The 14234-nt window shown below is 37.4% G+C and overlaps 3 protein-coding genes across 3 annotated transcripts; 2 read left to right on the top strand and 1 right to left on the bottom strand.

Annotated features, from left to right (window-relative positions):
• On the top strand, window positions 1–2230 carry LOC121768711 (lysine histidine transporter 1-like). Its single transcript, XM_042165246.1, has 6 exons — window positions 1–918; window positions 991–1384; window positions 1474–1579; window positions 1660–1751; window positions 1840–1908; window positions 1987–2230. The coding sequence occupies exons 1-6, from the start codon at window positions 824–826 to the stop codon at window positions 2083–2085; spliced, it is 855 nt and encodes a 284-aa protein (XP_042021180.1). The 5' UTR covers window positions 1–823; the 3' UTR covers window positions 2086–2230.
• A 124-nt stretch (window positions 2231–2354) lies between these two features.
• On the bottom strand, window positions 2355–5608 carry LOC121768710 (3-oxoacyl-[acyl-carrier-protein] reductase 4-like). Its single transcript, XM_042165245.1, has 11 exons — window positions 5285–5608; window positions 4764–4906; window positions 4294–4347; window positions 3825–3905; window positions 3696–3741; window positions 3540–3634; window positions 3423–3455; window positions 3161–3295; window positions 2985–3078; window positions 2807–2889; window positions 2355–2629 (listed from the first exon to the last, which is right to left on the bottom strand). The coding sequence occupies exons 1-11, from the start codon at window positions 5445–5447 to the stop codon at window positions 2597–2599; spliced, it is 960 nt and encodes a 319-aa protein (XP_042021179.1). The 5' UTR covers window positions 5448–5608; the 3' UTR covers window positions 2355–2596.
• A 1110-nt stretch (window positions 5609–6718) lies between these two features.
• LOC121768533 lies at window positions 6719–12574 on the top strand. Its single transcript, XM_042165068.1, has 6 exons — window positions 6719–7728; window positions 7859–7967; window positions 8265–8385; window positions 8477–9205; window positions 9642–11346; window positions 11935–12574. The coding sequence occupies exons 1-6, from the start codon at window positions 7533–7535 to the stop codon at window positions 12357–12359; spliced, it is 3285 nt and encodes a 1094-aa protein (XP_042021002.1). The 5' UTR covers window positions 6719–7532; the 3' UTR covers window positions 12360–12574.
• Window positions 12575–14234: the final 1660 nt, after the last annotated feature.

Raw genomic sequence — 14234 nt, 5'->3', positions numbered from 1 at the left:
ATATGGAGGGTCCAGTAGTGGAAAGAGAGACGACGGAGGAGGAGAAGATTGATGCGTGGCTTCCGATCACCTCTAGTCGGACGGCCAAGTGGTGGTACTCGTCACCGCCATGGTCGGGGCTGGCGTCCTTAGCCTTCCCTATGCCATGTCCAACATGGGATGGTACTTTTTCTCTTTCACATTATTTTTTGTTTAATTTTTGTACCTCTTTCTTCTTAAATCTAGTTCATCGTGTTTCAATTTAACTTTGTTGTCAATTTTTGGGTGTATAATTATTTTTAACATTTAGTTTGTGAAATTTTGTTGATTGTTCGAGTTGAATGTTTCATATATCGGAATATATCGCTTTTAAGCTTCTAATTTTGATAAAAAAAGTTCTAATCACAATTCATCACACTATAATAACTTTTTCATAGTTACGATTTTTACACATAACAACTTAGTTCTGCTTCATCGTTTTTCTAAACTTGTCCGTTTTTTCTAGGGTTTTGTTAGTTAAGGTTCGAGTTTCTTGTTCGGTTTTATTTTTTATAGGGGACCGGGTAGTGTGATCATGGTGCTATCGTGGATCATCACTTTGTACACGCTATGGCAAATGGTGGAGATGCACGAGATGGTTCCGGGCAAACGATTCGACCGGTACCATGAGTTAGGGCAACATGCCTTCGGCGAGAAGCTGGGGCTCTACATCGTGCTACCTCAACAAATAGTAGTGGAAGTTAGCACGTGCATCATCTACATGGTCACCGGCGGCAAGTCTCTGTAGAAATTCCACAACACCGTTTGTCCGAACTGCCACGACATTAAACTCACCTACTTTATCATGATGTTGGCATCCGTCCAGTTCGTCCTCTCCCTTCTCCCCAACTTCAACTCCATCTCCGCAGTCTCCCTAGCTGCCGCTGTCATGTCCCTAGTGTAAGTCAACTTGTCTGTGAAACACTTTCTTCGTCCTCCATTAAATGTCTCATTTCACTTTTATCATTTCAGTTACTCCACAATCGCGTGGACCACGTCTCTGGCGAAGGGGGCGCCACAACATGTGACGTACGCGTTGAGGGGGAAGAACCCAATGGAGAATACTTTTAACTTCTTCAATGCGCTAGGTGACATCGCCTTCGCCTTTGCTGGCCACAACGTGGTGCTAGAGATTCAGGCGACCATCCCATCCACGCCGGAGAAACCGTCCAAGAAGCCAATGTGGAAGGGGGTGATCCTGGCCTATTTCGTGGTGTTCTTATGCTATTTCCCGGTTGCATTTTTGGGGTATTACGTATTTGGAGACACAGTCGATGACAACATTTTGATGACACTCGAGAAGCCTGCATGGCTCATTGCATCGGCCTACATGTTTGTTTTCATCCATGTTGTCGGAGGCTACCAGGTTACATCTCCTTAAAAATTATAGTACCAACTATTGTATTTATACCAAAATAGGACTCTTGAAATTTGATTGATGTTTTATATGTGTAGATATATGCAATGCCTGTTTTTGATATGTTGGAGACTTTGTTGGTGAAGCAATTGAAGTTTAAGCCTTCAGGGGTACTACGTTTCACCACTCGTATGCTATATGTTGGTAAGGCTTCAATCTAAGGGATTTTTGTATCTGTATTTTTATTTTATTTTTTGTATTTTAATATTGATGAATTTTTGCAGGCATAACCATGTTCATAGGCATGACATTCCCCTTCTTTGGTGGTTTGCTTGGATTCTTTGGTGGATTTGCTTTGGCCCCAACGACATACTATGTGAGTATAAGATACCATACATTTTGAGAAAATAAAAGTGAAATACAAGTCGTTCATTGTTCACACCATACTGTTTTACTGTTTTCAGCTTCCTTGCATCATCTGGCTCATTTTGAAGAAGCCCACGAGGTTTAGCTTCTCTTGGTGGATCAATTGGGTAAGTTTTAAATTGAACATTATGATGAGTTGTCACTTATTCATGATTAATTGGTCTCAATTTTGTTGACTATTTCAGATATTCATTGTGATCGGAGTTGTACTGATGATTTTGGCACCAATTGGAGGGCTGAGGAACATAATTCTCTCTGCCAAAACTTACAAATTCTACCAATGATTATTGAAGATCGAAAAAGTTTTCTTAAATATAAGATTTTTTCAGATACTTTATTTAGTTTTGCTCATAGTTAGGTTGAGCTTCCAGCCCTAGCATTTTATTGACTAGAACAGAACAGCATTTGTTAAGCTTAACTTATCACTTTTTTGCATATCTTGGGTGTAGCTTTGTTGTTGATGATGAATATTTCAAATTATTCTTAATGATTCCCAAGTTATTTTTCGTTTGAGTTGCGAATAGTATAATAAGTCGTTATTTCGACTACTAACTTCAAGACCAAAAATCAAACATGGCGATTCGAAACTTTGCCTACATCTTTCAAATCGGTTTAGTTCAAAAGCAGTGAGCTTCTCCTGCATAAGCTAAAAAAATGTGTTCCTAATCGTCATCAATTTGTTTAAAAAGGGAGGAGAAGTGAAGAGTGTATTAGCAACCAATGTTTTATTAATAGAACTACTCAGAGCACACCAAACAGTATCCAAACCTGCTGTGGGAGAAATGAAGTTCAACATCACATGGCCACTCCTCCATTAATGGATAGTACCTGTAAGATATAAATGAAAGTTAAAGAGAGAGTGCTCGAATTCAAATCATATGTATAAAGCTTCGTTTCAATAATAAAGTTGTCAAACTCGCGGCCTGGGGCAAACGGCTGAAAATTTGTATGTTTAATAGTCATTACATATCTGACTCAGATTAGTAAGCAGACATGTTAAGTTACCTGTCCGGTGATGTAAGCTGCTGCGGGGTTAAGTGCCAAGAATTCCACTAGCCCAGCAACTTCTTCTGGTTGGCCGTAGCGTCCTAGATTCAGGAGCATAGTGAGCTTTCATTTCTGTGCCAAAATAGGGCCGGAGAGATGAATGATCTTGATTATGATCAGAAGAGTGCCCGCTTACCCAATGGGATGGCCTCTTGTATCTTCTTCTCGAAATCTGCTGCAAGCTTAGAAGTCATGTCGGAGGCTATGAATCCGGGAGCAACTGCATTTACCTGAAGTGGGAAGCATCTATAAAATTTTTGAAAGTTTAGGAATTAGGAAAATTGGCTATGTAAGTAAGTCCTGCAAACTCACAGTGATGTTTCTGCTAGAGTACTCTTTGGCGACTGTCTTTGTGAATCCAATTACTCCTGCTTTAGCCGCACTATAATTGGCTTGCCCAACATTTCCAACAAGACCAACAACAGACGAGATATTAATAATTCTTCCCTGCAGAGTAGGAGAGTAAGGAGAAGGTCTAACGCTCCACATATGTTTACTATGCGAGCTCGTGAACTATGGCCAGGACTGATTAGCAAACAAAGTGAGAGGAATCAAGGAGAAAAAATATGCTTACTTTTCTCTTCCTCATCATAACTTTAGCAGCCGCCTGCATAAAATTAAAATCCTAGGAATTAATTGCGTGGATTTTGGAGTTAATCCTTGTGGTATACGGAGTATTTAAGAAGCCAACCTGCGTGCAGAGGAAAACTCCAGTGAGATTTAGATCAATCACCTCCTGCCACTGAGATTTCTTCATTCTCATCAATAATGTGTCCCTCGTTATACCTGAAACCTTGAAAATAAATCTAATGGTAGATTTGAAGACATAATAAGTATTTTTTTCTACCTGCATTATTGATCATAACATCTATTGTTCCCCATGTATCAATTGCCTGCAAATTGCCAATATCACATAACTGAGGCAATGCTATATGCTCATAAGAAAACAACCAGCGCGACTAGACAAATATCTCACAGTTTTAATCATAGACTCCACATCTGCCTCTTTTGAAACATCTCCACCAAAAGTAAGAGCCTGCCCACCAGATGCTTCTATCTGCAAGAAATAAAACTAATATAAAATTCTAGTATTACGTAGACCAAAGGGTATCAGCAGGTTTCAAAGCATGTGAATAAAAGGGGAGGAAATAAAGTTCTTATGGCATATCAACAACCCAAACTCGATCTAAAAAGTTGAGATGATAGTAAAAACTAAAAAGCAATAAATATTTCATACATGGAAATAGTTTTAAATCATGGTAATGTCTTAGTTTCTTTCGAGCAATAGCTCAAACAAAATACAGAGTCCAAATAAGCTAATATCAATTTCCCGGAGATTTAAGGGTTTCAGAAGGAGATAATCATAATCCAGACAGCTTACATCTGAACATAGTTCACAGGTTTTCGTCATTTAAATATACAGAATGCCTTATTTTTACCATTACCTCTTTGCAAACTTCTTCTGCCTCCTTGGATGACCTCGCATAATTAACCAGAACCTGCAGCAATTAATCGACACTCAACATGAGGGCGCCGGTGACTCAACACACATGACTTTGTTCTAGTTATCAGCAACAATTAGTGTTTTAGCTTTGGTTAAACAGATTTGACCCTCTAATCATTACAATTTGTGATTAATACTACAAGCATCATTCCAGCAACCATTTGATGGACATCAAAAACAGATATCTATCCCACACCGCATCTTTCAACCAAAGTTTAAGCTAGCATACAGCATTGTCATTTGAAAGACGACATCCCAACTTTCGTGCTTGATAATCAATTACTATCATTTATCATTATGATTAAGTTTGACATAATTAAACTTGCAACATACAGTTTGCGAATTCATTAACCATTAATCCAATAATAAAAACAGCCAAACTAAACCAAAAAATAACTCAAAGAAAGCAACCTTGCAACCAGATTTCCCCAAAGCCAGAGCAATTGCCTTGCCAATGCCTCTGGATGCTCCCGTGACAACTACAACAGGAGATTCCACATTCTGTGCTGCTTCAGTTCCAATATTTTCAATTGTTGAAGCTGCTGCCCTTATGCCTGCAACACGCAGTCCATTAAAATGATACCTCCTCTTTACGCTGTTGTCTAGTGATGCATTAAATTACATACTGTGAAGTCGCTATCCGTAAACACATATGTTTGAAAATCCAACTAGTCTGTCTACAACAAAATGAATAGCGCTCCCTGAACGATACAACATACAAACAAAATCCATGGTTACGAACTTACATACACAGAAGAAACAGAGTTCTGTCAAAATTACTACGGGTTAAGTTAAGTCTACATCTCCGAAATCGAGAGCATATTATAATAGTAACACGTCGATATATGTGCAATCGACATCGGATCATGTGCCTCGTAAGATTGATTAGCATAACAAAGCCAGAAAAAAAGCTATTCGACATTTCATAATACCCGACGAAAAGGATCTAGCGGATCGGAGCTGAAATTTGAGAGAATCGGGGAACTTCACTGGAGACGGAGACGATAAATCCCGGAAATTAGCTAATTTCTTCAGTGAAACTCCGGCGGACTTGAACACGGCGACGGCCGATCCAGCCACGGCGGCAGCATCCATCTCCGGAGAGCTCCGAGGAAGCTGGAAATGGAGAAGACGGCGAGATATTCTGAGAATCGCCGCCGGTGAAATGAGACGTCGGAGTGATTTTGCAGCGGCAGTATCAGAGACTCAGAGTCGAGTGGCCGCTGAATTCAACCTTCTTTGTTAGGTGGAATAATTGTGATTTATTAGTAAAATAAAGTTATAATAGTATTCTAAATAAAGTTAAAAATAATTGTGATTATTTACCAAAAAATGAAGTTGCATAACTTTTTTGAACACCTTTTATCAATTTTAATAATATTTTTAATACTATAATTCTAAATTTACGAAGCTCAGTTATAGTTTCACACTTCACCGAGATTTAACGAGTTCATTATTTGAGTAAGAATGACAAACTTTAGCTTAGTTGATGATTTTAATTTTTTTGGAGTTTGATATTAAGACAACTTGATTAAATAATTTATAGAGAAAACTAAAATATAAAACTTATATTGATTTCATTAAGCAAATCAAACTTCATCCTACATGTGACTTTGTAGTTTATATTCGACATAGTTTATTTCTGAACAAGTAATTTATTTAATTATTTCATGTGTGGTGTGTCAAATACTCCTATATCCTTAAATAATGAATTGTCGAGGTAGTTATTCTTTAATTAATAGTGATCATCAATCTTATAGTTTGTTCATTTATCACCAAATTAAACTTGAGTGGAACACTTAGCTAAATGGCACGAATTAAACTTTATTTTGCTGATAGCAAAATCCCATCAAAAAGCAATAATTACCACCTACGAAGGAGAAAGTCTACTGGTTTATCCATTACGATCGGATATTAATTTACATTATTATGATTTATGCATCTCATTACCTACCAATTATGACATGGCTATGCATCTCCTGCAATTATTTTATGATGAACAAACGACTATTACATCCATTTTTAAAATTTTTAACAAACTCGATTGACATTTTAAGATTAAAATTGAGTGTTTAGAGGCTAAATGGAAAGAGAAAATGCAGAAAATGGAATAAAGTAAGGGATAGAACAAAAGAATAAATCCAGTAGTAAAATTTTTGCTTAAGAGAATAGTATATTCATTGATTTTAATTAAATTTTCATTTTAATTAAAATGAAAATATTACTAGGTATATCAGTACATGTTATTTTATTTATATCTACATAATTTCTTGAATAGGACAAGAGATAAGAGAAACAAAACAATGAAAAGAAGAGTGAAAAAAAAATAAGAAAATGAGTTTTTACAGTAACAAAGAAACAAAAAGAAGAGAAGCTAGCACAGTAGAGGAAAAAAGGTGGAGCAGTAAACGAAGCTAAAGAGCATCGCCATTGTAACAAATATCATCTATAAATGTGGTTTCCAGTTAATAATAACGGAAAGTAAAATAATTTCGTCTTCCTTCGCATTACACTCTTCCACCTTGCTGCTACGGTGAAGTTGGCGGCGGCGGCGGTGTTTCTTCTCCATATTTCACTTTTCTCTTCACGTGAAAATTAGTTGCACCTATTTTTTCATTAGTTTTAACTTTTAGCTGAAGGTTCTAGGGTTCTGCTTTTGTGTTGCACTTTAATCTCAACTGATTTTGGAAGTATTTTGATCCAGACAGTTCTCCGCAGATCTAGTTCATTTTGCTGAGCGTAATTTTGAGAGGTTCGAGGGTTTTGGGGGTTTTGAGGTAGATAATTGTGAATGACATTTGTTTACGTGTAAGTGAGTTTGTTTACACTTAGGAGTTGCTCGAATTGTGTGCAGGAGTTGAAGGTTACGTAATTGTTTTAGGTGTTGTTTGAGAGCTGTGGATATTTGTGTACATTGTTTTGAACTAAGGTGATAGTTCGGAGTTAGGGATTTAGCATTGTCACAGAATTTTGGGTGGTTTGTGTGAAGAGTGAATTTTATATATTTCCTTGGCTGTAATGCAAAAGTGGAGAGGTTTTCGGTTGTTTATTGAGTAAGGGAGGAAGATTGTGTAATATGCATAAGAAATCGGGATCATCTGGTGTAATTTTTTCATGATTTTCAGCTCAGGTGGTTTTGTGGAGGTGTTTGATTGAATTTATTGGTTGAGGTTTTAAAAAATGCCTCCTTCTCCGGTGATGAGAGTTTCACCTGGGAGGGGGCTGAAGGTTGAGAATCACAGGAGAGGGCGTAGCCTCAAGAGTGGGATTGTTTATCGACACAAGGAAGATGATCTTACTCTGTTCAATGATGTGCGGAACAGAGAAAGAGATGGTTTCTTGCTTCAGTCGAATGACAACTTTGACGACTTCTTTAGTAAATTCTTGACACCCCCCTTATATGCTAGTAGATTTACTTGAGATACACCAGTTATACTTTTGGCGTGTCTCCTGTAGGTTTTTATGTTGTTTCACTTACAGTTTGCGTTTTTTTATGGCATTGGCAGCAACAAAGTTGAGAGACATATCGGTTCATAAGCTTGAAGGATCCGCTCCTGCTCGAGGAGAGAGTAGTGACCTGCTCAATGCAGAGCGAGATAAAAATGACTATGATTGGTCAGTCGTTTTGCTATCCTTAGGAAGTAGTCCTTTATGACTTACGTTCAGTTTCTTTAATGTATTTTGGAACTGGTTATAGTTTTGGTGATATCAGGAATGAATAGATGTGCAACTGTAGCTATATTTTCTCATTAATCCAGCATCTGAAACGTAGTTAGAGATGCTGTCTCTGTTATATCTGGGAAAGAAAACTCTTTCTTCCTGTGTGACTGTGGAGGTTGATTGTGATTTAGTAACTTGCTGGATTTAGTATATTGGACATATTTGCTCTTAATATACTGTCATCGATAATAGGTTGATAACCCCTCCAGAAACACCTCTCTTTCGTTCTCTGAATGATGAGGCGCAACCAGTTAAACCTGTACCTAGGGGCAGGCCAAGGAGTCAACCTGTTTCAGTCTCACGATCACCTACGGTAACTTTACAACCAGTCTCATGGTTCATGTTCTCCTAGTCCTAATCTGTATTTGTCGTAAAATGATTGAAAAAATGTCTATGATGTTTAGATGGAAAAAGATTACAGAAGTGGTAGAGGCAAAGCAAGTCCTCATCGCCTCGGCCCATCGCCACGGTCTGGAAATAGTACATTGCAATCTCGAAGCAGGCCATTTTCTGCCTCTTGTTCAAGCCCACCTCCTACCATGCAGCATCCTTCTCCAGCTAGGAGATTGTCTCCTTCACCAACTAAACAAACATCTGGTCCAAGGTCTAGTTCGCCAACTCCTAGGAGAATAAGTACTGGTTCTACTGGTGCTTCTTCCCCGTCAAGAGTGAGAGGTTCCTCTCCAATCAAGATGAGTCAGGGGAACTCTGTTTCACCAAAAATAAAGGCGTGGCAGGCTAACATTCCTGGATTTTCCTCAGAGGTGCCTCCTAATCTTTGTACCTCACTGGCAGATAGGCCAGCTTCTCATGTGAGAAGTTCCTCTCCAGCATCTAGAAATAGCTCGAGGTATGGCAGGCAATCAATGTCTCCGATCGCCTCCAGGAGTGTTGCTTCATCGCACAGCCATGACCAGGATCAATTTAGTCGCTACAGCAAAGATTCAGTTGCATCGTCTGGTGACAATGATGTAGAATTGCTAGAATCCATTGCTCTCAGCAGCTCAGAACGATCAGCTCCAAGAAACTTAGGTGCTCACCCTAGTAAAAATGCCACCAACTTTTCCAGAAAACCGTCGCAAAATGTATCAAGTTCTGCTCCTAAAAGATCCTTTGATTTGGTCCGCCAACTGGTACGCACCTTTCTCATTTTAGTTCTATTGAATTATTTCTTTATATGCGGAAACTATTTCTGCACTTCTATCATTGGTCTTGCATTTGTGTTCATGCATTGATTATTTTTGAAATGGTCTATCTTGAATACCTATTATTTTCTACAAGTTGGTATTTAAGATTTCCCACTTTCTGGGTGACGCCACTCAAATTTTTAGTAACCCTGTAACTTTTAGTTGAACCAATAAAATCTCAACTTAGCTTTTGATAATACTGTGGAGTAGATATATGTGAAAACAGTGTGCCTTTGAGTTTGATAATTGGGGTTAAGCAAATGGAAGAATAACTAGTTCTGTTCTGGCCACTGCAGTATTATCTGTGAGGTTCCAGAAAGTGCCGCTGAAACTGCATTAGTAGTGTTTTGTTGTATCCTTGCTTATCTATTACCATGTGCAGGATCGCAAGGGCCCTCACAATATGTTCAGACCTCTGTTGTCCAGTGTTCCCAGTTCGACATTCCATGCAGGAAAAGTGATTGCACATCAACGTTCTCTGATGTCCAGAAATTCTTCTATGACAACTAGCAGTAGTGCTAGTTACGATCAAGCTGCAAGTGGTGCCCATGACCCTGAAGGTCGTAAGCTAAATCAGGACGATGTAACGAGCGACTGTATGAGGGGAAACCACCCAGTTATGGATGATGAATTATTTGTCATGGAGCATGCTGATGACATAAATGAAGATATTGAGAACAGAATCATGGATGACTCACCTAGAAGTCAGCATCGTGAAAATGATTCCCTGCCTATAGGTGTTTCTACATTGAATGTTGGAAGCAGCAATGAATTTGATTGTTTGGATGCTAACAGCGCCCCAGATACTGTAACATGCTCAAAGTGTGGTTACATGTTCCACTCAGCTGAAGTAGTAAAGGAAGGAGACCGGCAACTTTGTCTGGAGTGCAAATGTTTGGAAGTGCGTTCAACTATTATGGATCCATCAAACATGGTGATGGTTGGTCAGAACAATACTTGGGAAGATGTTCAAATTATAGAACATGGATCACAAGAGGTTTTAGACCAACTTATGTGTAATGGTCCGACAGGGAAATACAATCTGGACACTCAAATTTCGTACAGTGGCTCAAGTCTGAGTCTTTCTGTAGAGCTGTTTGAGGAAGGGGAGCCTACTTTAGCTAGCGAGAAAGTGATAGAGCAGCTGATAAGTGGCCACAAGGGTTATGAAGTTAACTCAAGCTCAAGGCTTAATGTTTCAGATGGTGCAGGAATATCTTTGTTGCTGAAGAGATCAATCAGCGCTGAAAGACATGTTGTCCAAAGCAGGAGCTTCACTGCAAGTACCATCAGCTGCGATGATTTCTCCTATGTACCAGAGAGTTTAAATAGCATGAGGAGCTCCACCGGGGTCACCAGTGTTTCAGTATCATCGTCAATTGATCTGGGGTCCTCTAGGCAGACAGAATTTCGTAATTCTTGGCAATCAAGTGGTCATAAATCAGATACTGAAAATTTTCGACATGAGTTTCCTTCCAAGTTCAAAAGGTCTGTCTCATCCGCATCAAGTGCTTCGGGCCATATGTTTCAGGTTCGAAGTTCAACACCAGGTTGTCATCAAGATAGTTTTGAGGAAACACGCTTGGATCCTCGTGAACAGTCAGTGGCTTCTGAATTCACAGAAGCAGAAAGCACTTGCAGTAATATTGAAAGCAACATTGTCTTAGAAGCCGCCACAGAACTGTCAAGCCGATTGATGGATGACCATTCAGGAGAAACTTCAGTCAATTCAGCATTAACTTCTCGAGAGCCAGGGCCACATGAGAACAGGGACAACTCTATGGGTAATTCCCATAACCTGTCAATTGTGGAAACTTCATCCGCACAGTTGCAGACCTCTAATCAAGTGGATGATGTCTCACCAATTTCATGTGCAAATGCGGTGGATGCTGCAGAATTTCTCAATCATAATTCTTTTAATGCAATATCAGAAAATGAAATAGGGAACGGTGATTCTGCATATTACGGTTCACATTCCAACGTTGATTCCCCTAAATCAAAAGGCTGCACTGGTGTCCAAGATGCTAGTGCTGTAAAAGTATCTTCCAAGGAATTTGAAATCTCACATCTTGCACACATTGCTCTGGGTACGTACTTACCAGCTGGTTCCTTTATTTTTAATGTGTTCGTTCCTCTTTCAATCACTGTGGCAAACGTAGAACCACAATGTGCAAATGTATTGATTCTCAGCTGCTTTCCTGATAAAATTGAGCAGGTGGAATTTTTCCATGTGGATATGTCTGCTTTCTTACATGTTTGTGCATCCAAAGTGAAAAACATGCAGTTGATGCATTATGTATTCAAATTTATAATTTTATGTGGTTAGGGGGCAAATATTTTGTTTCGGTTCATCCATCCCTAATTATCTAGGATCAACTGATTCCTCTCAAGCAGTTAAATATAGATTTCTTGGAAATGAACAAATAATCAGATTAATATTCCTCAATGCTTCTTATTATTCGATTAAACAGGCACACTTTATGATGTTAGCTTCACATGTATCTCGCTTTCTTCATTTCCTCATCCCATTCGAACGTTGTCAAGTCGGTCTTAAGTTGCCCTTAACACATGCAGTCTGTCGCAGATGATTAATTTCTTTAACATTAGTATGAATCGACCTAACTTGTATCTGTACACTCATGATTTTGACCTATAAACTTCGTTTGTAATCGCAGAAGAATCACATTCTATCTTGGAAGACACAGGTCAGGTAAAGGCTAAAACCCTGACCCTAGAAGAAGCAGCAGACGCTATCCTCTTTTGCAGCTCCATAATCCACAATCTGGCTTACGAAGCTGCAAATATCGCAATAGATAAAGAGGCTTTATCTGGGGAAGCTCCGCGACCAGCAGTAATGCTTGTGGGGAAATCCAACTTTGAAAGAAGGGATGCACGTCCTATAAAACGTGGTTTCAGGTCTCAGAAAGCTCGAAAACAGAGGCTGCAGGCGAAAATGGCACCTTCATCCTGCAATGCTGAATCTGACGAGAAGTCTAGTCCATGCACCATTGGTGTTTCTGACGATGGAGCTCCATATAATGGCGACAGCATGAAGCCTCCTCCGAAGCTAGAATCCAAGTGCAATTGCTTGATCATGTAAGTTTTCTCGGGTGCTTACGATGATCGACTTGCGTGGGTAGTTCTGTGTAGCAATTTGAATTTTGCAGGAAAATATATGATTGTGCTTGCACAGTATTTTGTTGGTAACCATTTGTTTTGTAGTAAGAAATATATGATGTTATAGAATCCTTGTAAAGTTGTAATTCTTCTTTGAGTTAATTGCTGTTGAAGCAATTTGTGCTCATTGACTGTTAATACTGCTGCCATTACCATAGTTTTGTAAGGTCTATTGGTTTCTTTGCTATTTCTTTGATTTGAAAGCAAGTAATTAAATTGTATGAAATCTCCCAGTTTCTGTTAGAAATAAATTCCCATCGTTACAATCTCATATTTTTTAAGACGGTTTTCATATGATGAAATTGTAGGAGTATAGTTTATTGTCAAAATTTTGAAGCATTTTCTTAAAACACCATAGTCGTACTAGTATAACATAACATTTTCATTTATTTTTTCAAAAACTTCAATCTTTGCAGCAAGTTTCAATTGTCACGTAATTCAGAATTCGGCATTGGAATGGAAAGTTACAGTTATTTAAATAACACTAGATTCGATTTATAAAAAAAACTAGTAGCATTCCTGAGAAAAATTGGGCCATAAAATATGTTTTTTCTCTTTGTCCTATTATAAGCTAGGAAATATTTGTTTTGGACGAGATTCAAGAAAATAATATTTAAAAAGTTAAATGGATAAAAAATAAAATAGAGAAGTAAGAAAAGATAAATATATTATTATTATTTTAAAAAATAGCTCAATATAGGTCCGATGTCCTAATAAAACGAATAGGAGCACTTATAAAGGGACATATGAAGATAACTTATTCAATAGGAGGGGAGTTATTCAAGAACGAGTATTATATTGCTAATTCAATAATGACTAATTATAATTAAATAATAACTCTTAGATATTTAAATTAAGGGTCTACATCATCAGCCCTGAAATATTAATACGATCAATTAAAACCGACAATAATGATATTAATGTCAATTTACAATAAACTAATTGTAACTAACTTTTGAAAAATATTACATAACTTTAAAACGAATATAACTTTCTCGATTTAAATTATTTTTCCGCACAACATATATCAAATTAAAGATAATTTCATAAGGATTTTAACGAGATCTCACTTGCATATGTTCCGATGTCAAAATTTGAAAAAAATTTGAAAATTTTTAATTTTTTCGTACAACAATAAATGTCAACATAGTATATAAAACATGTAAATATAAAAATAGGTTGACATTCTTAAAACAATGTGATGACATTCTCAAAACAATGTGTTGATATTTTCAAAACAATATATTGACATGTTTATCCAAAACCCTAAATTGATATTTTTTTTATCTTTTTGGTTTAATTAATAAAAATGAAAATTACACGTGGCAAATTTTAGATCACTAGATTTCTAAAATCCTATGGTCTTAAAGTAATTGTAGTTAGCAACTAGAGAGTGAGTTGACAATTGATCACTCTCCTTCAATAGGAAGTACTATAACTCATTCGAATAGCATACTGTTTCATTTTTAAAAAAATATATAAAAATTTACTCTCTTGTTTTAAAAAAATGCATCTCTAAGTAAAAATGTAAAATAGTACTACATCGGTCATGAAAAATAATCATAGTATATGTTCGGTTTGTAGTGTGTTTGGTTCATGAGATTCAACCCCACAACTTAATCCTAGATAAATAATCATGAGATAATTAGTTATAGTTATTCTCTATGACTAAAATAATTTCACAATTCAATTCTAGATTGTATTATTTTATCTTAGAAATCGAACACCACCGTTTTCTATTTTAGTCTCTAATTATTGCAAGTTTATCTCTCTAACAAAAGTATGGAAAAGAAATTGT

The sequence above is a fragment of the Salvia splendens genome, chromosome 15, assembly GCF_004379255.2.
Source record: "Salvia splendens isolate huo1 chromosome 15, SspV2, whole genome shotgun sequence".
NCBI lineage: Eukaryota > Viridiplantae > Streptophyta > Magnoliopsida > Lamiales > Lamiaceae > Salvia > Salvia splendens.
This window is presented reverse-complemented; position numbering and strand designations above follow the sequence as displayed.

Excerpts from the sequence above, each read along its gene's own strand:
- LOC121768711 (XM_042165246.1), top strand. The coding sequence starts at position 824 with ATGATGTTGGCATCCGTCCAGTTCGTCCTCTCCCTTCTCCCCAACTTC. Across the intron at positions 919-990 it reads GCCGCTGTCATGTCCCTAGT|TTACTCCACAATCGCGTGGA; the intron begins GTAAGTCAACTT and ends TTATCATTTCAG. Across the intron at positions 1,580-1,659 it reads CACTCGTATGCTATATGTTG|GCATAACCATGTTCATAGGC; the intron begins GTAAGGCTTCAA and ends GAATTTTTGCAG.
- LOC121768533 (XM_042165068.1), top strand. The coding sequence starts at position 7,533 with ATGCCTCCTTCTCCGGTGATGAGAGTTTCACCTGGGAGGGGGCTGAAG. Across the intron at positions 7,968-8,264 it reads GATAAAAATGACTATGATTG|GTTGATAACCCCTCCAGAAA; the intron begins GTCAGTCGTTTT and ends CATCGATAATAG. Across the intron at positions 9,206-9,641 it reads TTGATTTGGTCCGCCAACTG|GATCGCAAGGGCCCTCACAA; the intron begins GTACGCACCTTT and ends TACCATGTGCAG.
- LOC121768710 (XM_042165245.1), bottom strand. The coding sequence starts at position 5,447 with ATGGATGCTGCCGCCGTGGCTGGATCGGCCGTCGCCGTGTTCAAGTCC. Across the intron at positions 4,907-5,284 it reads CGCTAGATCCTTTTCGTCGG|GCATAAGGGCAGCAGCTTCA; the intron begins GTATTATGAAAT and ends TGCGTGTTGCAG. Across the intron at positions 3,456-3,539 it reads GAGTTTTCCTCTGCACGCAG|GCGGCTGCTAAAGTTATGAT; the intron begins GTTGGCTTCTTA and ends AATTTTATGCAG.